Raw genomic sequence first — 27785 nt, 5'->3', positions numbered from 1 at the left:
TCCCTTCGCTTCCCTGTCGCTGTGGGTGTGTACCTATTTTACCCCTAGCATAGACGTAAACCTTATGTAAAAAAAAAAAAGAAATTACCCTGAAAATCATCATTTTGTTTATTTTTCTCACACTGTAACAGCCTCGAAAGGTTACAGTGCGAGTGTGCAGCTGTCTGGACTTTTATTTGTTATCCGTAGTTTAATCCAACCTTTGTTTCAGTGTCTCAGTGCGACTTTATTTATGGATATAGGCTGTTTGTCCTCCGCTGGTCTGAAGAGGGGGTGTGCGTTTGTTGGCAAATGACGGCGTCAGAGTAAAAGGCTAAAAGAGAGCAGGGTGGGGACTATAACTTTATCATTGCTAGCGGGGTGAGGCATGTTGAGTACCATATTTAACCTGCCTGGTCCTTGGATGATTCAACGGTGTCAGGGTAGAACAGAAGCGCAGGATTTCCGGTGTCATATTTCACAATAAAACTTTTATTTGGGAACAAAACTAACGGAAGGGCTGGGCTGCGATGTACATTAGTAAAATAAAAACAATTTGATGGACACTCTGTAGGTACTACATTATTGTTTTTATTAGAGGTGTGGGTAGCAGGACTGTGAGGATACTATAAGATTGGTTTTACTTCTGTATGAAAACTCTTTAATGCATAAAATTATGCAGGTACAGGTCAGAAAATAAATATTCACATCTTACATCAGAATGATCTTAGGAACTTTGATCGTGGGATGATTGTTGGTGCCAGATGCACTGGTTTGAGTATTTGGTAGTGAGTGTTTTGAGTATTTCTGAAATTGCTGTTCACCTTGGATTTTTTTTTTTTTTGCACACAGCTGTCTCTAGAGTTTAACTCTGAAATTCTGATTCTAGAAATCCAACAGGATGAATCCATAGAACCCAACCTGCCTTGTGTCAGCAGTCCAGGCTGGTGGTGGAATGGTGTGGGGAATGTTTTTCTGGCTCACGTTGGGTCCATTAATACTAGCCAGTCATGGCTTGAATGCCACAGCCTGTCTATGTATTGTTGCTGACAGTGTCCATCCTTCTATGGCCACAATTTACCATCTTCTTATGGCTACTACCAGCATAATAATTCACTATGTCACAGAGCTAATTCTCAATGGGGTTCTTTTTCAGGAAGTCCATAAACGCTTATCACGGCTTTTCAAAGTCTTTAGCACAAAGGAAGATTATAAAGAGTTAGGCACAAGTTTGGTGAAACCGTGATAACGTAAGAAATCTGGTTATCAGAATTGAGCAATCCCATGCTCTTATTTTGAAGGTGAGTATGATAGAGTTCCGGTGTTGTGCGGGCTACCTGCTGTCAGCTTGGTTTTTTCGCGGTGATTCATCCTGGTGACTGTCGCCTGCAGGAGTGTCGAGCTGCTCTCAGCCGGGTTTAAGTAACGCACAAGTGGCTGAAACTCGTTTCTCTTCTTTCTCTGTTTTCAGTGAGAAGCACAGCCGCACGGAGCACGGGTCTCTTCTTTGGAAACACTGTTTTTTGTTTTTAATTTAACAGCTCCTCGCACAGAGCCAGGAAAAGGACAGAAAAATGCCCAAAGCGGTAAGAAGCCTTTGATTTATTTATATTTTCACTCACTGCTTCTTTAATCGCTGCTTTCTTGCTTGTCAAGCCTAACTGAAACATGACAGGGGGCGTTAATGGAGGATTAGCTTCCCAAATTCAGTATAATAGTGTATTTAAATAAATACATGATAAATAAGTGATGTGAAGTTCTTTATTAAACAGTGTATTTGATAAAGAACCTTATCTTTTTCACATTAATCCAACTTAGACTGAGTTAAGGGCACTTAGGTTTTGAGAAACTGTTAAATATACTTATATATATAACACTCTCACTAATGTTATATCAATATTCTATTTACTGTGAAAATGTCATAACTGAGTGAAAGCTTTGGCAATCTGATTTAAAATTCATGTGAAGGCCTGAGAGGTGATATTTTATTGGCTATTAAGTAATGTGACTTCTTTTTTGCTGATTTAGAGAAAAAAAATTAGTCACTCAATCTTAAATCACTTCTTGGCAGTGGCAGATTGCGGGTGTTAAAGGGGATGCTATCAGTTCCTCAACCATAAAGCTGAGTGATCGCTGTGAAGCATTTGACATTTGTCCAGTTTATGACAAAAGTTCTTTTTTTTTTTTTTTTTAACTTTCATTGAATGGACCAAAATAACCAGGGACACCTTTTATAGACTGAATCACCAACAGAACAATACAGTTTTTCACAGGGATCAGCATCAGTAGGATCTCTGTTAAAGGGGAATGCCACTCAAATCACATGTTTCGTCTTATATCCTGGGGGTGTCCCATGTGTACAAGAGCATCATCCACTGCATAGTGAGGAATAAGAATTGTGAGGTGTAATGTCTTGAAACACATACTGATCAACAGTGTTTCATTTAAAATGTGTTTTGAACGTAGGTGGACACAGTCACAGGATCCACGTCTTTCAAATCACTCCCTGTATTTAACACCTGTGCAGCATCATAAACAGGGCAGGGGGAATATTTCTTGTTTATACATGCGTGTGAGGAGTGTGTGATGAAAACAGGGCTGTCTCTTGGTCACTGGCGGTTATTTTCAAGGCTGAAATCTGAGGTGGCTCTACACTTGATGTCGGGTTCCCCATAGTCATCGTGGAAATCTGACACAGCAACTTAAAGTTTCTACGGTGTCAGTGGATTTTCATCATCAGCAAAGGAAAAGAAAATAAAAAAAAATTTGATGAAGTTGTCATATATATTTGAAAAATTCTTTATCCTTCAGTGACTCTTGACTCACTATGCCCCACCCCAGCTTTCACATACTGTGCAGTCACACATGGCACAGGTCCCTCCCTCAACTCGCTGTTCGGAAATTTCTGGTAGGCGTATAACAGCCTATGTATTTTTTTTTTCTACAGAATGAAGGAAAATGTGAGGGAGATGAGTAAAACATATTGCCATTTTTTCAGCTCTGAATAAAGCTTTTTTCCTCTGTCCTCTGTTCTTCATGTAAAAAGTAGGATGGAAAGTCCAGAGATGCCTGAAGCAAACTGTTGCTAAAGTTTAATAAGCAACGCAGTGAAAGATGTGGGGAGAGATTGGAAATCAGATTTTACTTGGAAACAGATGAAAACAGAGGCAGAAATTGTTGCCAGAGTCCCGATCAGATCATGACAGAGGCACACTGCTGTTGAACAGAGTGGTGTGCTGTGATGACAATGACTAAAGCCCCGGTCAGCGTCATAAAGTGTGTTGTTGGTTTGTTTAGAGTAGCCTCAGGGTTGTCATGAGCGTCGCTGTGGAAATGACATCATGACTGTGTGATAGCAGCTGCCCAGTTGCCACAAAACTGCCTTTTTCAGGCGATAATATCAGACTGTTTTCTTTTCCATGATACCAAGAACTCCCGGGCCTTGAGTTTGATTTTATTCTCCGGTTTGCAGAGTGTTCAGTATGTGGCCTTATGACGGGGGCCAGCTTTTACTACATGGCATGGAAGATATGAAAAGGACACCAAGTCTGTTTTAATTCATTTAAAGTTATTCCATTGATGCTTTTTGCACCATAAAGCTTTCTATACTCAGATTAATACTGCAAATGCTAAGTCTCACTTAGTGATGCCTTCAGCTTGCTTATTCAGTCTGACCAGCAGTTCAAAATCAAAAGATGTTCAGTTTACTAAGAAAAATCACTAAATTCCTGAATTAAAGAAGCTGAATCCAGAGAATTTATTGGGCTTTTTTACTTGAAATGATTGAAATTGGCCGAAATGATCAATTGATCATCAAAATAGTTTCCTGCTCATTGATGTATCGATGAATTTTATAGCCGTTGTAGTTGTAGTTTAATTCTTTACAAATTTGTACAGTGTTAAGTTAAAGGAATGTCATTTTGCTTGTCCTTAATTATTACACCTGTAGGAATTTTACAGAACATTTGAAAAACACATAAAATATGACTGTGACTACAGAGGAGTTGATGTGAGTCAAATGTTTTTAGGCACCCTCCTCTTCTCCTGACCTTTTCTATCATTCCTGAAAGGCAACTCTGATCTAATACACTTCAAAAATGCCCCCAGAAATCTGGAAAATCAACCGTCAGTGTCATAACACCTTCAAAGGTTGCCTTACTACCGTAGCACAGTTGTGAAGTTTTTATGTGAAGTCAGCCTCAAAATGAAAGATCAAAGAGGATAAAAGTGCTAACTTGTCTTAGATTTAATTCTGCCTGGCACAGAAACCTACACGCAGTCTGAATTATTGCCCTTCAGATACTTGGCCTGATATCAAACATTCCAGCGTGATGTGTTCGGTGAAAAGAGAAACTCATTTTTATTACAGAGGACCAAGACGCCCGGTGGCGGGAGGTTGGTCCAGATTTGAGCAGTAGTGAAGGCTCCTGTGCTGCTGCTGCTTCTGTGACTCAGGTTTCACTTATCTGAATGACAAATTGTTAGAAGGAAACGATTGTGCTCCTTGGCTCTCCCAGAATCCTGTTTCCTTGCGGTCACAGTCCCATGACAAAAACCGTACAAGGCGTGGTCACGATCAACATGGATGGGCGTTTCCTTTTCATGTCCAGTCCTATTGTTAGTATTTGTTTCTTTAAATAATTGATAACTCGATCATGTTTGGAACACCCTCCGGTCCGGTGATTGACAATTCCCCAGAATGGTTACAGATCCTTTGACTGTCACTCTTCATTTGTGTGTCTTTAATGTTGACGGAGCCTGTGAAAAAAAACCACTCAACATATGTCGCTTTCTAAAGCCTTAATTAAAGACACAATGGGCCTTTTCTCTCCATCCTTGTTGTGCTACTGCTCTACACTCAAAAAGGTAGCGGTCATTTATGGTTATATTGCTGTCAGACCGTTTTCAGTGGAGACCCCATGGCAACTCTCTTTGCAAAATACTCTTCTAAAGCCATGTAAACTATGCAGAAGGTCAAATATTGAAAGGTTTTCACTGAAGAATGCAGAACCTATTCACAGTTTAACTACTGAGGTGATGACCACCTCATCTCTTTAACTCGACCCAGAGCAGCTCCTTAACCTCATCGCTGAAAAGGCAGAGGGAGAGATATATCTGGCCCGGGTGGCACGTACATATCATCTCTTCGTTTTTATGTGATAGTAAACTGAAAACCTTTGGGTTTTGGGCTGTTTGCCAGACAAAGAAATTTAATTTCAAAAAGTAATCTTTGTGAGCGGTATCAATCTTCTCATCTAACTCTCAGCAAGAAAGCGAACAAGCTTATGTCTCAAAATACAGAACTATATCTTTAATTTTTTTAAATTTTATGTAAGAAAAAAGATATTTCAAAGTAAGTGTTTCACCATGAGAGTACTGAGAAGTCTTGCATGTTGTTGTTCACTTGTGCTTCATCACATAAATCTAGTTTTCCTACTGTAATGCCTGCGTTACCATAGAGCTCGTGTTATGGTTGTTATTGTTTCTTGGTTACTGAAGCTTCGAGGAAGAGTGTGAAAATGTGTTTATGTGTCATTACAGCAGGTTAGATAAGGGATCCAGTGCACATTTGAAGCAGGGAGTTAAATGGTTAATATGAATGCCTGTATTTTCCTCTGACTGAAGTTGCTCATTGTGGAACTCTGGGTCCTTGCCCGGTATATTTTTAGCAAATGTGTCATGTTTTCTTTACCTCTGTGAATGGCCTCAGTTTATTGTGAGTTGCCGTTGGAGGACTACTCTCTGAGATCAGATATCACTCGCTCTGTGGTTTCTGTTGGCTCGTCCGCTCCACACATTCACATGTTCCATTCTCTGCCTGTTAGGGTGTGTGTGTTTTTTTTTTTGTACTTGCTCCATCTGTAACTGCTATAAATACAGACCCTGATGTTGAGTGAAGCATCGCAAACTGTCAGATCCGCCTCTACCAATTTACAGAATTGCTTTTGAACAAGGGAAGTCTCAAAATATCACTCACTAGACAAGTTTCTGATCACTTCTGGAGCAATTTTGTGGTTGCTTTTCGTAATCTGGCTCCACTAGGATGTAGATGATGGTAGTGAGGGAGTGCTGGGGCGCTGCAGCTGAAAGGGGGGCTTTGTTTAGCTGTGTAAAGTAAATGCAGTGTTTCCCTCTCCTTCCTCCTTCCCCTGCTTTCTAGCAGTGACTTGAAGTTGGTATAAGTTGCTCTGCTGGACTGTTGATTCCAAAAGTTTTAAACTATATACTAATGCGCCACTGGGGCAGAGCTACAAACCCTCTGAGGCTCTGAGTGCGTCATTATTTTTTATTTTGTTGGTAAAGCAAAAGTTTACTGTGCCACAGATCTTGGGATTTAATCCCCAGTGAGTCAGCTCTGCTGGCCTTACTTGCCAGCGTCAGACACACGGATGAAAAAAAATGGGACATCCTTGAATATCCACTGTCTAGACTACTGTGTTCTTATAGTATCTTGGACAGCGTGGCGAGGTGATTTCCATCCAGTGCTTTGATAGGATTTGTCTCCTCCGCAGGATTTAAGTCTATCCGTTAGTTGTTGAGCCTGTGTAGCTTCATAGGAGTTGATGGAGCTCTGACTCACCAGGCTAGTCACTGCTGCAGCCCAGACATCCCTTTTGCCGTGGGCGTCATTGAATTTGTTCACCACCATTTGTTCAGCGCTGCTCACAATGGGCTGGAGTTGAAAGATGCCACCGGAGGGCTGTGTTAGTGGGCTTTCTTTCTCTCTTCACTCTGTGTCCACTAACGTCTTTGTGTCGTTTTCACTGAGTGTTAATAAGTTCAGTCAATACTCAGAGAGTCTGCGTCTTTTCATAACCCCCGCAAATACCAGAGACATTTGACATTATACCCACAGAAAAGAGATCCAGCATGTGCATTACCTCAAAGCAGCTATTGTAAATATTTGTGCATTGTTGCATTGGCATTGTGTGAATTTCAGATGCCGTTTGCTGATTACTGACCGAACCTACAATGCAGAATATTGTTTCTCCCCATTATGGAACACGGTTGACGTCAGTCCACATTATTCTGTGTCGTGCACGAGTCATGCTATTTGTAATGGTTTTGAAATTGTGAATTAATCACTGGGGTGGATCCCGGTAAGTGGATGTTAAATTCTCTGGCCATAAGGCAGGTTTCAGTTAGATGGGCCGCCCCTCTTTGTATGCACAGGTCAATCTGATCAATCATTAAACAGAGACCTGAAAGATGTGCCTTTTTTCTGTGAATAGTACTGAGTGGCTGAAGTAGCTGCCTTGTTCATAGCATGTATGGTGGCTCTTATTAGCTTGTGAAAGACGTGTCAGATATGCCACTTACTTTGTTGACATGGCAATGAATTATTTCCTGTATGTTCATATGTCTCAGAAGCACCGCTTCATATTCTAACCAAAACACCTAAGGTTTTGAGTTTGATTCAATCAGCCTGCCTGTCTTTAAGAAAGCAGAGATAAACACACGGCCCCGTGTGTTTACTCTGCAAATACACCCCCCTACCAAACACACACACACACACACACACACACACACACACACACACACACACACACACACACAATCCAAAGCAGTGCTCTGCAGTATCACGTATTGGTACCTATCAGAATCTCCCTGTTGCTCTTGGTCAACTTTTGAATTCCTGTCTTCTCATGTTTTTCCACAGGTCAATGTTCGCGTCACCACCATGGACGCTGAGCTGGAATTTGCCATCCAGCCCAGCACCACCGGCAAGCAGCTGTTTGACCAGGTAATCAGTCCTGTTGATGTGGTATTGATAAAAGCAGATATACATATACACAACATGCAAAAGTAAAATCAACAAATTGTGATTTTATGGTGGTTACAGTAATGGAAAAGTGTTGTTTTTACTCTTTGATTTTTATTCATATTAAACAAACAATATATAATGTGTAAATTAGTGAGTTTTAGAGGTGCTGCTCAGCGAATATTGTTACTTTTGGATGGTGCCAGTTTAGCAGTTTCCCTGTTTCCAGTCTTTACAGCTAAGGAGCTGCTGGTCCCATCTACATATTTGCAAAAGTGTTTCCCAGAAGTGTTGAGCTATTCCTTTTTTTCCCCCTTTAAATTTTGTGTTTCATAAATGAAGTTAAATTTGCCCAGATCTGAGACTAAAGTGTAGTTATACTTTGCTGTTGCATTACATGTCTGCTGCCTTTGTCATCTTGTCAGTTAAAGGGATTTACGTCACTAAGAAAGACCTGTGTTAGGGAAAAGTGGCTGCCCTCATTATCATCCTTCCAAAGCTCTTTCCGTTCATTACATCCAGGTCTGAAAAGTTATCTCCTACAGATGAGATTACAAGAGCTTTTGGCCTCATGAGTCCTTATCAGACTCTTTCTTCCCGGCGAGATTCAGAGAGGTTAATTGTTTCTTGTGGTGAATAATGACAGCCTTTTAACATAACCGAAGTGAACAAATAGAACTTGAGGCATTTAATGAACTAATGATTAATGGCATTAGTGGTTCTCAAACTTTTGGATGAAGTCTGTGAGGATGTTACTGACTGAAAGGTGTGACCACAAAGAAGGGACACAAAATCTTTTATTTTGAAGTTGGGAAACTTCACTACCATGGACTTCAGGGAATTCATTTTCAGAAGATGTTATTAATTACAGACATGATTATTGCAAGTGATCCCCTTGTCTTAGATCCTGTCTTTAGGAAATCTCATCTTATATCTTGCCATATATGCTTATTTAGAAAAAGCATGTTGTCTTGTTTATAGTCAAATAATAATTTTGGAACACACTCGTCTTATTTTTGTAAATTAACGCTGCTATCATTTGACCTTAAATCGATTCTTCTTTGCTCATTCATTAGGTGTGTGAATACTGAAGTCAGTTTATTAATGTTTGCCCATTACAGCGGATGTGGTTATGTACTAACCAGAAGTATTGTGCATGGTAGTTTATTATTAACCCTTGTAATTCCCACTAGTGGTCACTTGCAGTGTTGTTTGCACTGTTCCTGTTGCTGTTGTGAAGCTCAGTGCCTAAAATCCAAATGTAGATGACATGTCATTAACGTGAGCTCTTTTGAGTCTGTATGACAGCACTTGGGGGGGAGGCATTGTTTTAGCCGCTTCCTGTAGAACTCGTTTTTCAATAGCAAGTGTAGCCAACTGTGTGTTGTGCGACTGCTTGTCAGGGGATTCAGCCTTCATGTCAGCGGCACTGAGGAGAACTTTTTTAGTCAAAAAAAAAAAGATTTGAATACGATATTATTCAGCATAATATCCCTAAAACCCAGATAAAATAATTCATATTCCGATATAGGTATAACTTGTGTGATATTGATGTCATTTCTGCATGTCTTTTGGCTAGTTTTGACCAAGTCAGCATTTATTAAGAATAGAAGCAGGGCTACTGTTGCACTGTTCTATGCTTTTAATGTGTGGTTTTGCTAAGGGAAGGAAGAGCTAGCCACCTTTGACATCTCTCTATTTATAGGTTTTGGTGAATTCCCCAGCCTACTTGTTAGAATGGCTCTTAGTGAGGTGTGCCACAGATGATCACTCCCTGTGATAGTGTCAGCCAGTTCACTGCTCTATTTCAGATGCTATTTACTAATTTGAGCATGGAAAACTGCCTACGAAGCTTCACACCAGCTACGGATTCATTCTGCTGACATTTAGCTTGAACGGCCGTGTCCCCCCTGATTTAGCTGCAGAGACACACGGCAACAGTGTGTTTGACAGGTTCTGTGGAAATGCTGAGTAACAGCAGTGAGCTCACTCTCAGGACGAGTGCGAGGCCTGGTGTGGCCCGTGTGGTCAGCGCTGATCATAGCCTTAGTCCCCGTCACGCTGCTTTTAAAGAGGAACGCCTGCCACTCCCCTACACACCCTCGTACAGTTTCACTTCCATATGACTGCTGCTTGTTTCGTTTTGCCTTGAGCCGCAATTAGATAAATTACAGCCATTGTGGTTTACAATAGACGTACCGGCTAGTTATATCTGTCGTCAGTGCTTTTGCCTTGTTCAGACCCTGTTACCCTGTTAACCAATCCGCTGTATTAATGTGGCGTCTACAAGCTTTAAGTTCCTCAGCCTCAGTTCTGGAGAAATAGTTTGGATTGGTCAAAAGCTGGAGGAGGATTGATATTAAACGGCTGCGAACGTGGCAGCGTTTTAGTTCAAGTTAAAATATGTCTTGAACTGAATCCAAGTTCAGATAATCTGGCTGACAGGTGCCAGGAGCAAAATATGAAACTAGTTCACTGAGACACCCAACCCACATGTCAGGGCTGTTCCAAGTAAGGAGAGGGAACATGTTGCACGATGGCCTTTCTTGTTAGCCGTAGTATTTTAGCAGAACTACTCTTAGATATTAAACCATAAAATACTGGCTTTGCTACACTCCCTTTACAGTTTGCTTCAGTCACAATGAATGTGTGGTCTGAGCGTAATAGACAAATTTCCTTTGGGCCAGTGCCCCCTGCCCTCCCCGCACACCACTCCGCACCTCAAAACACACTCTTTCATCTTTGTGCCGGTTGGTCCCTATTTGGGGCCAGACTGGGTGAACCCCTCCCTTCCCGTCCTCAGCTGCTGGAGCAGGACTCCACGTTACTGGCTCCGGAGGATGCAGTGAGTAATGCTGTTTCAGCCCAGTGGAACTCCTCCTGCTCACCACAGGGCCCGAGCTCCCTCTAAACCAAGACGAGAAACTTTCATTCTCTTGCACAGAACTCTAAGACGATGCTGCAGACTTATGTCATGCTAACTGACTTTTGCACCTTCAGTCGCTGACACCGAATCTGTAAAGGTTTAGCCTTTTCAACCTGACTGCAAATGTTTTACTGAGTTTACAGGTTTTTAATCATTGCCAGGATGAAGTCGACTTTTGCTTCTGCTTATAACAGCTCATAAAAAGCCGCTCTCAAGGATTTCGGCCTCCAGATGTGATATATTTTTAAGGATTTATTTTTTAGGGGGGCAGAGATATTTAGCCCACAGTTTGCAGTGTCAGCAGGTCTTGAAAAGTATTAAAAAGGATTAAATTCAGTTTTCTGAAAAAAGTCATTAGAAGGTATTAGAAAGTCTTAATAAATAAATAATTCTTGACCATACCGTTACTGCTGGTGTTTTCCGTCATAACTTTTATAGTTTGACTGGTGCGATGATGGAGCGAATATTGAACTGCTTTCTCTTTGGTATTAGAAAGAGTTTTGTGTTGGAGTGCTCTGTTTCCAGTAATCATACTTAGAACAAATGTCGGAGGTGTTAATAGCTCTTGAAGTATATTGGAGCAAACTAGCAACCCATTAAAGTCAAGGCAGCCTGCCAAACCAGCCTGCTGCGATGTCAGTTTGCTGAACCCATGTCCCCAGATTCAGATTTAATCCCCCTCTAATGAACTGTATTATTTTCTGTATCCTTTGTCAGCAGGTGTTCATAACATGTACAACATGTTATTGAAAGTGGTTTATCTATTTGTCAAATGAAGCGCAGTGTTGTTGAAGGTCGGTAAGCTTTCCCAAGGAAATGGTTACCTCCCTGACAGTGCCAACGAGGCACTGAGCCCCTCTGCAGAAGCTTATCCCCTGAGAAAAACAATCGTTCATTTAGGTATCTGTGTTGGTAACCCACTCCGTTTCTGTGCCTCTCACTCTGCGGACCCCAAAAGCAGAGCCACCATGAAAGAGCTGATTGTTTTCAGAGGCCTTATGAGTTGCATTACAGGTGAGATGCAGCCTGAGGTGCTCTCTCATTTCAGGCCCCATTCTCGAGCTTGTTGTTGTTGCTTTAAATACAATCCATCTGAAAAGCCATTCATCTTTACTCCCGCAGGTCAGCCTGCCCTGTGTTTTGCGTTGACCACTAAGAGGGGTTGGGGGGTGGGTTTGATTTTAATTTTAACCTGGGCTGGAGCTTATCATTGGGAATGGGCTTGGCCAGAGTGCCAGCATGTTGACTCACAGTTTACCCAGGCAACTTAGCACCTCACCTGGTGACTGGGTGGGGAATTTGGCAGGGATGCATTCAAAAAGGGCCCGGCACAGAGATCGTCCGACTTAATGACACACACACACACACACACACACACACACACACACACACACACACACACACACACACACACACAGGAAAAACATGAATTCCTACACTGTGTTGTTGGAAAATTGCTCTGCCTCTCTGAAGGCCATAAAGAGCCTCTGGTCGTTGAGGTTTCTCTCAGAAGCCAGTGGAAAATGGCAGCTCCTTCTGCAGCACAAGTGATTATTCCAGATCTATAACTGGGTTTTCACTTTCTGCCTCAGCAACACAGTCGAAAATTGGTTAAAAAAAAAAAAAAAAAATCTTAAAATTGCTGATCTGAAGAAATTTTTATGGTTAGACCTGGAGTGTTTCCAGTGCGGTTGAAATTAAAACTTCATTCATAATCTGCCTTTTAGACGTTAATAATAATGAGGAGTTCTGGCTGTAGCAGTTTTGCCAGAAGTTAACTGGCCTTGTTAGCTGGAGCAGACGCCCCCCCTTCCCACCTCCAGTCTTCTCAGTCTGTTCCCTGAGTCAGGGACTGGATGCTAGTCATGCAGTGTGCCCTCGTTATACAGTATCACTTCTCCTCACTGGTCAGACCACTTTAAGGCCTGTTTGTAACAGACAGAAAGATGAGATGCGTGAAAGTAAAATTTCATGTTACTGGAAAATCCGAACAGAATTACTCAGAATGAAATTTGATGAGATAGTTTTTGTTTGGTTAGAAATCTGTCGACTTCCTCTGCAGACCAGCCCTACAAGCTTCAAATCTCAGTCAAAGCCTTAGGTCTCAGCTCCTGACTGACCCAGGATCTGCTGTGTCAACTATTTTACACATACGTGCCTTCTCCCTACCTGCCGAGCTCACCAATCAGAAGCGGCATGCACAGGTCAGGCTAACGCAATCAGCGTAACCTGCTCCACCTGCTGCTTCATTAGTGAAATGGCTTCAGCTGGAGCAGAAGCGGAGTTACGGCGTTTAATCCCCAAGAAAAACCGCACGACGCTCATTTGGGACTGTTTCGGCTTCGAGGCCGCAGACGTGCGCCAGAAACGGGTACTGTGCAAAACCTGTCGCGCTAAAGTTGCAACATCCAGCGGAAACACAGCCAATTTATACCGACACCTGAGAAATCACCACAGGTATTTGCATGACGAAGAAGTTCCGGTGAAAAGTCTGAAAATGATGCTGAGGCCCGTAGAAGCGAACAGACAATTACAGCATGTTTTACCAGCGCAACTCCGTGTGATAAGAGCAGCCGGAGACCCCGTGAGTGTTAAGAAAAAGTGCGAACAGAGCTGAAAAATGAGGGTATTATGCCACAACCACTGATATGTGGTCACGCAGAACGACCGAGCCGTATTTTAGTTTCACTGTGCATTTCGTAAATCACAACTTTGAGTTGAAAAGTCGCCGCCTGCAGAGAGCATACGTTCCCACTGACTACACGGGAGAGAATATTGCCCTGGGATATTTCACTTTTTTTTTTTTTTTTTTTTTTTTTTTTTTTTTTGCACTACTTTAAGTTAAGACAGTCAAAGATGCTCAAGGTGGTCAAGGACTTTATAGAATGTACCTGCATGTTTCTTGTTAACAAATACATTTGAAATCAATTCTTAACTTTAGTTTTAATTCTTGCATTAGAGTAATGGCATTTAATATTTTAATGGTATGATGTAGTTTTCTGTCATGTTTGAAAGCAGGATTTATCTGTTGACAGTTACATCATCACCTTATAATTTCCCTGGAGGAGCAGGTTGTGAAATCTTTAGAGTAATGTCATATGTCTGGTCACTTCGACCAAACAGTGTGTGTCAGCCATGACAAATTCAAACTCTTTTCCCATTACAAGGTTCTTGCCCCCCAATCTAAAAAGAATAATAATCATTTTTATGTTGACTGACATTCATTATTCACATTTGTATTCAGGTGATATGGAAGAGTGATACTAAGGCTTTTACCCAGTCTCAGTTTGAGCTGAAACAAATAGTTGATAAACATATTAGTCATTTTTCAAATAAAAACAAGACATTTGGGCTCTGTTAGTTTGTGATTAATTTCAATTCATGCAATAATCAACAAATAAACTTCTAGTTCATTAATTAATCGAAAATGAAAACGGTGTTTTGTTGCAGCCCTGCTGTGTTTTTAAGATTTGCCTGTTTTCCTGTGCAGGTGGTGAAAACCATTGGCCTACGTGAGGTCTGGTACTTCGGACTTCAATATATGGATGGCAAAGGTTACTACACTTGGCTCAAACTGGACAAAAAGGTAAGATCCAGCTGAAACAACATGTTTTTTGTTTGATTTTTGTCCCATGGTAATCCTCTTATCTTTTAAATATTACTGCAAGTGGGCCATTGAGGTTGGAGGAAAAACATTTCCAGTGTGTTATAATACTCCATCATGAATCAGTCATGAATGATTATAATTGGAGATAAGCTAGTTCAGTTCAACAGTTACTCAACAGTATAAATTTGTTTTTCAGAGTTACTGATGATTTTTTTTCCCCTTTTCATAGAGTGAAATTCCACCATTATTACATATTGTGATACCTACTACCTACATACCTACATGATCATGAAACACCTCTCTCTCTCTGAAGTAACAGAGAAAGAATGCATTCTTTTGAGGGGACGATACTATCAGAGCTCCAGTGTTTGCCTTTCAGTCAATCAGTAGCCACCATATTACAGTATGTATATAATCACATGCTTCATTGGGGCTCCACTTCGGTCATAGCAGCTAATTTTGAATCCCTGTTCTGGTTTCTGTCTGTGCTGTTGGTTAGAAAACTACATGTAACCAGCTGGAGGTGGATTGTATGTGAAGAGTGTGACGTCTTTGTGAACCATAACTGTTTCTGTTCCTCTGTTTTTTTTCCCCTGTGTAAACACAGGTTACCTGCGTGTTACTGGGCTGTTAGTCCTGAGTTATTCGTAAAAGCAGCTAGTCAACGCTGTGATGTAAAAAAAGCAAATCAGCCGGAGGAATGATGTCACACCAGCGTGTAAATTCCAGATGTTAAAGATTGTTTCAGTATCACAGCCTCTTAATGATTTGCCAACTCCTGCAACTTTTCTAGGCCAGTCAGTTCTGCTCTGATAATCTCTTAAGGAGGAACTCCACTGATTTTACACAACTTGGAAAAAGTGACGTCACTTGAGTCGATGTCGGTTGGGCCTGGGGACTACGGTTTTGAAAATGAAATATGGGTCCTGAATTTTCTGATGAATGATTTCCTGACTGAAACAAATGTAGGAAACCATGTTAATCTATCTAGAGAAACTTCCAAAAACCCTCTGTGCGTTTTATAATAATAAACTAGGGTCACAGAGAGAGTGAAAAGGTTACGCTTGCCTCAGTCAGCAGCAGTAAACTGTACACTGTGTGCTGACACTGCGCTGCAGCTCATCAGCACAATGCAAAGCTCAAACTGGAATATTCGCTGTCCAGTACATCCCCATTCTCTCCATCAAGACCGCTTGGTTCCTGTTTTGAAATTAGAGGAAGAGGCACATTGTGTAAACACATACTGTAGTGGGGAGTTATTAAAGTGTATTTCCATTAAAGAAGAATGGCAGATCCCCTTTTGGAAAGGGCAGGGCACCCATGAAACTGAAGGACTTGGTGTTAGTGTTGCTTTACGTGTTGTAAAGTGTTGACACCCAGTATTTATATTTCTGATCGTGATTGTTTAGTAGTCAGTGATACATTAAACAGGTTTAAAGAGTACATTAAATATGCTTTTTACCTCAGTGATTATATTTTACAGCATCATTACTCTCATCATGACTGAGATGCCATTGTCTTGCTTAAAATCACTGGTGATGGCAAATACGTGGCTGGTTAGCTTAGCTTAGCATAAAGACTGCAGTAGTTACATATTCACTGTACAGCATCAGTCTTCTCATCTAACTCTCAGAAAGAAAGAAAGTAAGCATATTTTCCAAATGTCTTGTTTAATGTCTGCTTGTTCCTTTAATGCTCACATAATACTTTATGTGACTTAACCATGTTTTAATTGATCTCCAGGTGTCATCCCAGGACGTGAAGAAGGAGAACCCACTCCAGTTTAAGTTTCGGGCCAAATTCTTCCCAGAGGACGTGGCGGAGGAGCTCATCCAGGACATCACCCAGAAGCTCTTCTTCCTGCAGGTGAAGGAGAGCATCCTGAGCGACGAGGTCTACTGTCCCCCGGAGACAGCCGTGCTGCTGGCGTCCTACTCTGTTCAGGCCAAGTTCGGAGACTACAACAAAGAAGTCCACCGGCCTGGATACCTGCTGTCTGAACGCCTGCTGCCACACAGGTTCAGGAAAACTAGTCAAACATTGTTTTGTTAACATCTAGATCAAAGGGCAAGGTGGTATGAAGTGATACACTTATTAGAGCGAAGCCGCTTGGTTTGGCACTGGCAGAAAATTATTTTGTTGCATAAGGAGGTTATTGAAGTGGAACATTTATGGAGGAAGAAGGAACTATAAAAACTTAAACCGTGATTAAGAGCTCCACCAGTCAACACTGGTTGAACCTGCCGCATAGAAAATCACTAAGCCTCCACCCTCCAGAAATAAAAGAGGTAGATGTAAAAATGATAATCTCTACTAAGTAATAATTTGTTAGTGTGTGTCATCTATTCAGATTATCCCCCTTTGGCAATGTATAAAGTTGCCAGTTCAGTTTTTTGAGTTAATCATACTTGCACACATAATCATGTTGTAATTTAAAAATGGAGAAAACAAAGATCATTGGTTGGACCAGAGCATTCAAGGAGGAGATCAAAGCTTTAGTACACCATGAATCATGGCAAGGACTACAAAGCTGTGTCAAGCGTGCCAGGATATTGGCAGCATTCTGTTAGTATTGTCAGTGTTTGATTGCAGGCCATGCACCTATGGTGCACTTAATAAGGTATGATCTGGAAAGATGTATACATTATAGCTGTGTGTGTGTCAGGGACTGATATTAGTTCTGTGCAGCCCCTGTAGAAGGAGTTCTTTTCCCCACTGTGATGCTTTGAGTTTGGAGTGGAGAGTCGAGACCTGCTTCTCTTCTGAGGAAACGATTACACCTTTCAGGAACATACAGCGAGTTCACATTTTTGATTATATCTGGAGGTTATTGCACTTTCTCATGTGAACTGTGTCCGTCCCGAGGTTGCCACCATCTCCAGGGTAACGGTTTATTTGCACCTTGGAACAAAGAAGCCTAAACAATTCATTTGATTTACTTAAGAGGACACTTGTTTGTATTTTTGTTTAGACTGCCCGTCACCTTCTGTGTAGCAAGTACATCAGCTAGGACGACCTTTATACATTATTATGCTAGCTGTTGGATGCGAGATGCTGATAAGATTAAGATGGTAATCTTTTCTCTGTCTCGTCAGTCAGTGTAGTCAGTTATTCTTTCATGTGCATGTAGATGTGTCTAATACAAGCACAAAAAACACTTCAGTCTTGACTTTGAATTCCAGTGCACTGCTCAGCTGCTAGTGGCACACCCCCTATTGTGCTTTTCCTCCTACTGTGGTGCACAGCAAGCAACCAGAATACTAAACTAGTGCAGACAAGGAATACACAGCACCTCAGGGAAATTACCACTTTGCCAAAAACAAAGATGTGCTTTTCACAACCCGCTTGCATGAAAATAGAATCCATAATGTTACTTAACACACCGGAGCCACAGATATCAGATTGTCTTGACTGTTGGTGGTTTCTGTTTGATGGCCCAGCTGATCTTCGTTCTCTTCTCTCTCTGTCTGTCTGTAGAGTCCTGGAGCAGCACAAGTTATCCAGAGAACAGTGGGAGGAGAGGATTCAGGTGTGGCACGAGGAGCACCGTGGGATGTTGAAGTGAGTGTGTGTTTTATCCAATGTCACTCATTACGTTAATGCACTATAAAAACATGTTTAAACAACTTCTACAAGTTAACCTTTAAAGAGATTTTTTTAAATCCTGCAGTTTTAGTAGGAGCTGGATAGATTGATCGTACCCCTTGTTTCCTAATTTCTGTCCGTTCCTGTAGAGAGGACGCTATGCTGGAGTACCTGAAGATCGCCCAGGACCTTGAAATGTACGGAGTCAATTACTTTGACATCAAGAATAAGAAGGGCACAGAGCTGTGGCTGGGAGTGGACGCCCTGGGACTCAACATTTATGAGAAGGAAGACAAGTAAGAGCTGCATTGTGACAGACCCTTGGTGTAAACAGCCATGTTGTTAGTGTCTGTTCTGGCTCTTGTTTTCTGCGTGCTGCTAGCTGAACTGGCTGGGCCAGGTCCATGCCTGCACTTAATCACTGTTCCTGTTTCTCAGCAGACACTATGACAGGAATAACAATGAAGGCCAAATGGATACAGTCTTTGGGAGGAGTTTCTCCACACACAGAACTGAATATTCAGTCTCAGCACTTTGCTTTAACTCCTTATGTCTCTTTATTATCTAAAATTAGCATTATTTTTTTTTTTTTGTAGTGACAGTGATGAGTTGTGCCCCTGCTACATATAATTGCGCCTGTTTCAAGCGAGTGTGTCTTGGTTTTTTGTAAGATATATAGGGCGTCATTTGTTCACACCTCTGCTTATAGTGGTGAAGTTACTACTCCACACACTGCTGAATGATTTAAAAACTAGCCTGAAGCACATACTACATGTTCGCATACCATTTATACTAAAGATGATTTGCATAAAATCAGTGCTTTACATTTGAAGACCATCATTTTCTGTTTAGTTTGGTTTTGGTTTGGTTGTTTTGGCTTTAGGATCAAACCAAAATCAGAGTCATGTTTGTCGCTGCTCATTTCTCCTGTTTATCTGCACACAGTATGGCAGAAAAAAAGTAAATATTCCCATTTTGTAATTGTTTACTTAGGTGATTTTTATGTGTTTGGTCTTGTGCTCAAAGGGAGACCTACTTTTTGAGACCTGGCCGGGTGTTTCCAGCATCTGGCCCAGTTTGGGTTATGATTGCCACTTTGTTTATAGGAGAAGACAGTTTGGGAGGTAATCACCCTCTATTTGGTGAAATGGCTTCTGAGATCTCCCGTGGCTGGTGGCCTGGTCTGTGGGGTTACTGGAGTGAAGTACACTGTGTTAAAGGAGCACTTCAGCCCAGGTGACTTGCCTTTCAGTCACTGACCCTGCACTGGAAACCCCTCCAGCTGCGCTCTGCCTGAGCTGTGTTGTTCACTACCAGATTGTAGCTCAGCCCATATTAAAGTGGCTGCACTGTGTCTGCTTTCATGCTCCTACTGAAAGCAGTTTGGTCTACTTTGTGTGCCTTAGTGGAAGAAATGAATACAGCTAGTTGGTGGCAGGGTAATGACATGGTTTAGCAAGTCAGTTGTCCCACAAGGCCTCTAATTAAACCTTCAGTGGAAGATTCTTTGTCTTATATGAGCACAAGAGTTTCTTTTCAAGTCTAAATTATTTAATTACTCTAACTGCTATTGTGTTAAAGTTCATCTAGTCTCTCATTTGGACTAATTGCAACTTAACTGTGGTATGAAACCTCCAACTAGAGCGAGAAACACGTTGTTGAGGAACATACAGGGTTTTTGTGTGAGTCTGTCTCTTTATGTGCTCCCTGGGATCAGCAAAGAAATGCCTCTCCTCCACGGTGCCCTCTGCTGTAACCATGACTACGCCGACTGGTTTTTCAAGCTGTGCGGCACTTAAGAATGTGAGGCTAACCTACAACACTGTCTCTCCAATGAGGGCAGCTGGCCCACAATGCAGCAGTGCAGCCAAGGCTTCGCCGAGGCGCAGTCTGGTGCTCGTTTAACTCCTTATGCTCTGCTGCTCCACTAACCACAGCGCTGCTCATTTTATTAGACAGAGTTTCTTGAGGGTTTTCTTTTTAGCAGCCACAGTCAGTTACACACACTCAAAAAATACAGCATTTCAGACTTCAAATTCACTTGTTCATATGTTGGATTTACTTTGAAAATTGTTGTAAATACTATTTCTGAACTGAACAAACAACCAGTTGGGTAATAGTTTAGTAGAAAATAATAATGGAAACAATGAAAATACTTTTTATTTGCAGACCCAAAGTCATTTTTCAAGCAAACATTTTAAAGCAGAAATTCAGGACGTCTTTAAGGGCTTTAGCAACAGACATTTAACAAGTAATGTCTTCTAACATGAATCCATTGATAAAATGTAGCACCATAAACCACACAAGACTCTGATAGAAATATTCAATCGCTAAGATAACTTCCACATTGTTTTCTCAATTCCACAGGCATGCGTCAGGGTCAGTAACTGAGTGAAATTCCAGTTGGGCAGTACAGTTTCAGAGCAGAGTTTCGCTGCAAGGTGGATGGCTGCCTTTCTAGATTACAACACTATCGGCTTGTCAATGTTTGCAGTAATACTTTGTATTGTGTAGACTGAGATTGGCATTTGTTCAGTTTGTCTGGCACAGCAGAATGGTGAGCCACACCCCATATTCATCCCTCATACTTGAACAGTGGATATACAGAAATCCATGTTCACAGTCAGCCTGGGAGAGGTTTTCTTGATTAATCCTTTAGTTTATAAAATGTTAAAAAGAAAAAAAAAAAAGCATTTACAATTCCTGAGAGCCCACAGTGATGTTTTCAGTCTGTTTGTTCTGTCTGACCAAAAAAACATATTCAGTTTAATGTATGACAAACAAAAGAAGATCCTCTCATTTGAGACGTTTGGAAGTTTTTGCCTACAGTATAGGTTGAATTTCTTTAACATAACATTTAACATTAAAGTGTATTAAAAAAACATTTAAAACATTTTTTTTAAAGTGGAGTAAAAACATTCAGTATGCAGACTTACTAAAAGCAAGTAGAGGTTACTTAAAAGCAAGAATAAATAGGTGAGTCTTAAGGTATTTCTAAAGACACACCTTATGATGTGTGTCTTCTTTGTCTTAACTGTTGGTCAAACCTGTAATGTTCAGTGATCTAAGGTGGCAGAGGGAGAGACAGTTGGTTAAGTGGTGCTAAACCATTTAAACCCTGATAAACAGGTAATAAAATTTTAAAATCGATTCTAAACGAGACAGGAAGCCAATGCAAACATGCTAAAATGGGTGTAATGTGCTCTCTTTCACTTGCTGGCAGCTTCATTTTGTTCGTTGATTATTTTGGGTCATCCACTTAAAAGAGCTTTGTAATTGTCCTGACAAGAGAAAACATTTTTGCATCAGAAAGATGAAATGAAAGATGTGGATCAACTCTTGCAACACTGCCACCATCAAAGTGCTTACTAAGGTTTACATTTATGACAACACCCTGGCTTTTTCATCAGATTGAATCTTTTTTGTTGTGACATTATCAGCCTCGTAGCTGAATATCACAGTATAACGATCATGTTCATGTTGTCACTTCCTCAGATTGACCCCAAAGATTGGCTTCCCGTGGAGTGAGATCAGAAACATTTCCTTCAATGATAAGAAATTCATCATCAAGCCCATTGACAAAAAATCTCCGGTGAGTCATAACTCTGAACCACCATCCATCTTTAAGATTTTTTTCTAATGCTAACATTTCTAAATCTGAAATTGCCACCTCTTCTCTTAAATGTCTCCTTTTCCTTGTCGGCCTTTTCCAGTTAAAGCTTTTTAGAGGTGTTGAGTTGCAGTGCGTGTCTGTATTTAAACTCTCTGCTTCCCTTTTACCGGTGGCATCATGTTTCTCTGTAGAGGGGAGGAAAACCATTAGACATATCCTCAGTCCGATCTAGTATACAGAATAGCCAGGGCTTGTTTCCAGGTAGAGCTATTAGTGATGGACCCCAAGCACACTCACAAAAGTAACTGGTAAATACCTTATCTAGGTACTTCATGCTGCTTTACCTTTCACTATGTGTGGAAGTGTTTTTAGCTGTAATCTGCGCTGTATTAAAAGTTTCCCTGCACCTGCTCAGAGTCACTTCTAGAGTCTTTGTCCTTTTATCAGCAAAGCACAATGGACAGGGAGCAGAAGGTTTATTTAGCCTGATGTTCACCTTACGCTCTCTTTCTCATTCCTCTTGTTTGTTTCTTCTCTCAAATTTCAGGACTTTGTCTTTTATGCGCCGAGACTGCGCATAAACAAGCGCATCCTGCAGTTGTGCATGGGCAACCACGAGCTGTACATGCGTCGCCGCAAGCCAGACACGATTGAGGTGCAGCAGATGAAGGCCCAGGCCCGAGAGGAGAAGCAGCAGAAACAGATGGAGAGGTACGCAGGTGTCTGGAAAGAGAAAACAAATTTAAAAAACGGTTCTCTGCTTAGAAATAGTTGCACTCTCACAAAATAATTAATGACATGGATGTAAAGCTTCTTTAAAATTATGATCTGAGCCACTTGCTTTCATAGCATAATTTAACTTTATTTCAGTCTGTATTTGTTCTGCAGTATTTCATTTTATTTATTCATTTATTTTACATCGGATCTCTGGACAATAAATAGCAATTTAACATTTAAAGTTTTAGGGCTGCCACTAACGATTATGTTAGTCATCGATTAATTTGCAGATTATTTTCTTGATTAATCAATTAATTGTTTGGTCTAGAAATTTTCCATGAAAGGTGCTCGTCAGGGTTTCCCCAGGGTGCTGTGTTCAGATGTTTGGCTTTGGCCAATCAATAGTCTAAAATGCAGAGATATTCACTTTATCATATAAACATAGACAGCTTTATTATATTTTTGAGCAGAGTAAGGCTTCATTCTGTGGACTGAAACAGCTTTACTAACTGTACATATTATTCTCAACCAACCTTAGACATAGTCCACTGACATAGATGAACATCAAAGTGAAATGACCATTCACTGGGTAATAAGACAGCATTCCTTTTCAAGTATGGGGAATGTACTTCCTGAATTGAACTGAAAGTGAATGGATGTTGACCCTGGTCTCAGCTACAGCTGTCGGCCCACTGTCTGTCCTGTACAGCTGTTCAAACATGGTGATGTAACGGCGAACAGACAACACAGCAAATACCAGTGGGAGAGCCATTAGATCACCAGGGCCCCAGCAGACAGAGTTAGGGTTCACACACAGTAGCTCTCAATGGTTAGTGTCTTTGAAAGAGGCCGGGCCGGTGTCCAAACACAGATACAAGATGGTTTCTAATGAGTTGACTTGATTCAAAAGAACTTTTTTTTTTTTTTTTTTTTTTTCCTTTTAAGACTTTGTTTCAGATATGTGGAGCATGAAAAATTAATACTGCTTTCTCCAAGTTTAGTTTAGACCCTGGGGACAGTAAACAGACCTGTCCCAGACAGTCTGACGGGTTCATGACAGAGCAGCAGATCAGAGCTTGTATTTCGGCTATAAACAAATTCTGCACGGAGTATAGCAAAGCAAACAGCATTCAGAGCTTTTTATATATTAAATAATAAATATTGTATTTTTAGTGTATTAGTTTAGTTGTCAGGCACAAATTCTTGATAAGTTGATATTGATCGATAATAAAAAAAATAGTTGCAGTCACAGTATGAGTAAAGATTCCCTGTTAGCGATGACTGGACTCACTCTGGTCTTGCAGCTTTCGAGCAGCTGTTGTCATGCCACCTTTTATGGGATCTTGTAAACGCTGAGGGTAATTAAGGGCAACTGTGTTTCCAAAATGCTTGTGAATGTGGTGCAGTTTGAAATCTCCAGGCCTCACCTGCAAATCATGTGAGTTGAACGATGTTTGCATAAAGCTTTTGGGTTTAGGATACCGCATGTGACGGTGGCAGATGCAGACTCAGGGGTACTGTGGTAACAGAGCAGCTCAGGCAAACGTGGTGAATCTCAGTTTGTGTGTGTGTGTGCTGGACTCACCGACTGTTGCCTGTCAGCGATAACTATGTATCAACTATGTCAGCTCTCTTTGTCGGCTCACAGCGGCTGTTTCTTATCTCCAGGGCCCAGCTGGAGAATGAGAAGAAGAAGAGGGAGGCCATTGAGAAGGAGAAGGAGCAGATGGAGCGAGAAAAGCAGGATCTGATGATGAGGCTCTACCAGTTTGAGGAGAAGACCAAGAAGGCAGAGAAAGGTGAGGGGACACTGCACAGACGGACGGTTGGTCAAGGACCCACACCGTTTCACTTTGCAGGGTTGAATCAACCTCCTCACACCGCAGACACCGCTTCATGCCGTGTATTATGCCTGTCGTGGGTGGATGACCTAATCAAGTTATACTTTGCAATCAGATTTAGCAATAATCAGATAATTGAGATTTTAGCAGAGTCTCCGTATTATCATAAGCCTCCGGACATTGCTGTGAATTGGGCCTACTCATCCCTTCTAATCAGTCATCTGTGAACATAAATAAATTTTGTGGTTTTTCTGTGTGCAGCAGCAGAGCATCTGTCTCATGTGTCTTTCATCTTTCCCTGCCCTCTGTGTTTTAGATCTGCAGGACCAGCTCCAGAGAGCCATGATGCTGGAGCAGGAGCGGAGGAGAGCCGAGGAGGAGGCCGCTCGTCTGGAGGCAGAGCGTCAGGCTGCCCTGCTGGCTAAAGAGGAGCTCGCCCGCCAGGCTGAGAACCAGAAGAAGAGTCAGGAGCAGCTGGTCAGTATTTTAGTGACACCATGCAATTGTTTAAGGACTATAAACCAGGCTTCCATTCTGACAGTATCTCCAAATTTTCCAACTGTTGTGACTTTACTTATTAACTTAAACTTTAACAACACAGAGTACTCTCAAGCAGCATCAAAACTGAAGTAGAAATGAGAGGAAAAACCTTGCGAGATAAGATAAATTAAAACCTCCTTTCTTTCCCTGTTGTCACTCTACATCCAGCTGTTATTTTGTCAAAGTCTGTACCAGGCACATTGCAGGGTGGTGTGTTTAGCAGTGCCTGGCTACTGTAGCTCCAGACAAAACCACTTTGTAGCTTCCAACTGGACCACACCCCGCTACTTCAGACTAACCCCCCACCCTGAGCTGCCCGGCTGTGGACCACCCACAGGAGTGTGTGCTTTCACTTTAACAGTAAAAGCACAGTAAAGCTGTGGTTCCTATGACACATTCAGACACTTGACAGTCAAACGCGGACACCATTTTTAATGGACTGACACCTGCTGCCACATCCTTTATACTTAAACCCTACTAAGAAGCTTGGGCAGTGGATTAACTTCCACTGACTGTGATTGACAAAGGCATGCGGGAGTTGTTTTATAAAAAAATAAATTTTTCCCTAAATCTTTGAAGGCACAAATAGTAACTCATTAACAATAGTGTCCCTGTGCTTTCACTGAGTGGCCACACACACACACACACACACACACAGTGAGCAACTATAGCAGGTGCAGCGTTTTATACTGAGCCTCTGGTTAGTTCAGTCTTGTGAAAGAAAAGCTTCTCACATTGTTGTGGTGGTCAGGAAGAAAACACCACAACACCCACAGAAACTGCAGAGTCTGGTTCCATTTCACCGGGAGGCTCTCCACAAAGCACTGGTTTCCTTTTTTTTCCCTGCTACTGTTGCTTTCATATTCACATTATTGCATTTTTTGTGATCATAATTTAAGTCCAGAATGCTTTTAAAAATCTAGAAATCTCAAAATTTTAAATCATTTTAAAAATTGTGCCTTGATTTAAAATGGATTCAAACTGTTTACTGTTGTTTAAGAAATGTTGGCTAAATTAAAAATCACTTTGTCACATTTCAAAGACAACTTATTTTATCTAATTTATGAAGCAAGCTCAATAATCACAAAAAAACATTATCATCTGATTGTTTTATCATTGTGTGGATTAAATCTTAACTTTTTAATGACTTTTTGTTTTGTATCAGGCTTCAGAGCTGGCAGAGCACACAGCCAAGATCACCCTGCTGGAGGAGGCCAAGAGACGCAAGGAGGAGGAGGCTGACACATGGCAGCTCAGGGTGAGAGCTTTAACTGAGGGTGAACTGCAGTTCACAGTATACTGAGGCTCATTCAGCTATTTCTGTCCTGTGGGAAAATCAAAGATGTTGAAGAAATCATTTACAGTAGACAAGCACAGAACATGACACCCACAGGGGATGGAATTAGGTTAGTTTGATTTCTTTCTCTATCAGAAATTCACTAACCTGCCAAAACGAGGCAGCTGTGAGTCTTTTTGCTGAAGAGTATTGGTTTCTGGTAATTGTGGCTCTAAAACAACCAAGAAAAGGAAACAATTAAAAATTTCCACAGTTCAAAGACAAGAGTAAACTGACTGGCCTTTTCTGTTCCTCAACCCACTGTCTCACCAGGCCAGGGAGGCCCAGGACGATCTGGTCAAGACTAGAGAGGAGCTGCACATGGTGATGACGGCGCCCCCGCCACCTCCCCCTCCTCCCATGTACGACCACTTGGACGACAACAGCGACAGCGAGGAGAACGCCAGCACGCACAGCGCCGACCTGCAGACTGAAGGCATCAACGACCACCGCAACGAGGAGGATCGCCTGACTGAGGCTGAGAAGAACGAGCGTGTCCAGAAACAGCTGAAGGTGAGGACAGTGCGATCTGAACCCAAGAAAATTTAACACCTCACACAGTCAATCATTCTCAAGATGCAAATACAGTATTAGCAGGCATTAATTGTCTCAAAATGTATCTGACTAATATCTGTCACTGTGTAGCCTAATACAAGTCTCTTAAAAGGGCTTTCACACTTTAGAGTCACATAGTTTGAACATGAAATGCAAGTATATTACTCTACCTTATTGTTTGTTTATCTTCACGAAGAAGTTATTATGAATTAAGACTAAAATTGGACCTTTTGTATGCAAATAGTGACAAATGGACAAGAAAGAGGCATTTTACTAATGGATCGTTGCTGTGTTTGTATTGCTTTTGTCCTCTCATCTCATTCTTCTTCTCCTTCCCCGTCCTCAGGCCCTGACCTCAGAACTGGCTCAGGCACGTGATGAATCCAAGAATACCCAGAACGACCTTCTTCACTGTGAGAACGTCCGGGCCGGCCGAGACAAATACAAAACCCTGAGACAGATCAGGCAGGGCAACACCAAGCAGAGGATCGACGAGTTTGAAGCCTTATAAGAAGCCCTCTGCCCCCACCCACGTACCCTTTCTGAATGGTCACTACATCTCGCTCCTCGGCTGACACATGTCAACACACACCCTCAAACGACTCACATACACATCGGTTGCAGACTTAACTGGAGCAGTATAAGCACAGCAAAAGCATCACTTCCCAGAGAGATGAACTCCTGTTGAGAGTTTGTCTGGCAGTATGCAGGGCTTTGCAAATCCTTTGAAGAAGACTTAGTGCCAAAACCTCCTCTTTTCTTAGTGTTTCAGATCTTTTTTTTTTTTTTTTTTTTTTTTTTTTTTTTGTATGTATTTGATTGTGTAATTTGATCAGTTCAGACCAAATCATTATTGTTTTTAACCAGAGGTGTGATGAAGTAGTGGGACTAGCCAAATTCTGTCATTATTTCGTGATGTGCATATAGAATATATCTAATCAAAGCCTGGCTTCTTTTTGATGTCTGTTATTTGTTGTGTTGGAAGAAAACATTTATGGCGACCACTCAGAAAGGGGGAAAACAGTATAAGCAGAAAAATGTATGTTTGTTTTTGTTTTTCCATTTTATTTGAACACTTCCACTTATGTTTAATATTGATATACAGTAGTTTAAATCATTCCTAGTTTGATATTTATACTGTATATGGGACATTAAAAAGGGTATTTCATCTTGGTTTGTATATTTTTGCTATTTTGCTATCTACTAATGAGAATGAAAACATTTAATATGTTAAAAAGGTTTTATATATTGACCAAAATAATAGTCTTATGTTCCATATGTTTTCCTTTAGATCACTAAATTAAAGAGATTTAATTGTAAATTA

General features: G+C 41.2%; 1 protein-coding gene across 1 annotated transcript; it reads left to right on the top strand.

The window, feature by feature from the left end:
* The first annotated feature begins 1393 nt into the window (after window positions 1-1393).
* Window positions 1394-27631, top strand: ezrb (ezrin b). The gene is made up of 13 exons (XM_041065039.1): window positions 1394-1565; window positions 7640-7723; window positions 14158-14253; window positions 16018-16292; window positions 17752-17835; window positions 18009-18155; window positions 21355-21451; window positions 22020-22183; window positions 23858-23988; window positions 24347-24507; window positions 25736-25828; window positions 26180-26419; window positions 26808-27631. The coding sequence occupies exons 1-13, from the start codon at window positions 1554-1556 to the stop codon at window positions 26970-26972; spliced, it is 1749 nt and encodes a 582-aa protein (XP_040920973.1). The 5' UTR covers window positions 1394-1553; the 3' UTR covers window positions 26973-27631.
* Window positions 27632-27785: the final 154 nt, after the last annotated feature.

This window comes from Toxotes jaculatrix, chromosome 19, assembly GCF_017976425.1.
Source record: "Toxotes jaculatrix isolate fToxJac2 chromosome 19, fToxJac2.pri, whole genome shotgun sequence".
In the NCBI taxonomy this organism is placed as follows: domain Eukaryota; kingdom Metazoa; phylum Chordata; class Actinopteri; family Toxotidae; genus Toxotes; species Toxotes jaculatrix.
The sequence above is the reverse complement of the archived record's forward strand: the minus strand, read 5'-3'. Positions and strand labels throughout refer to the sequence as shown.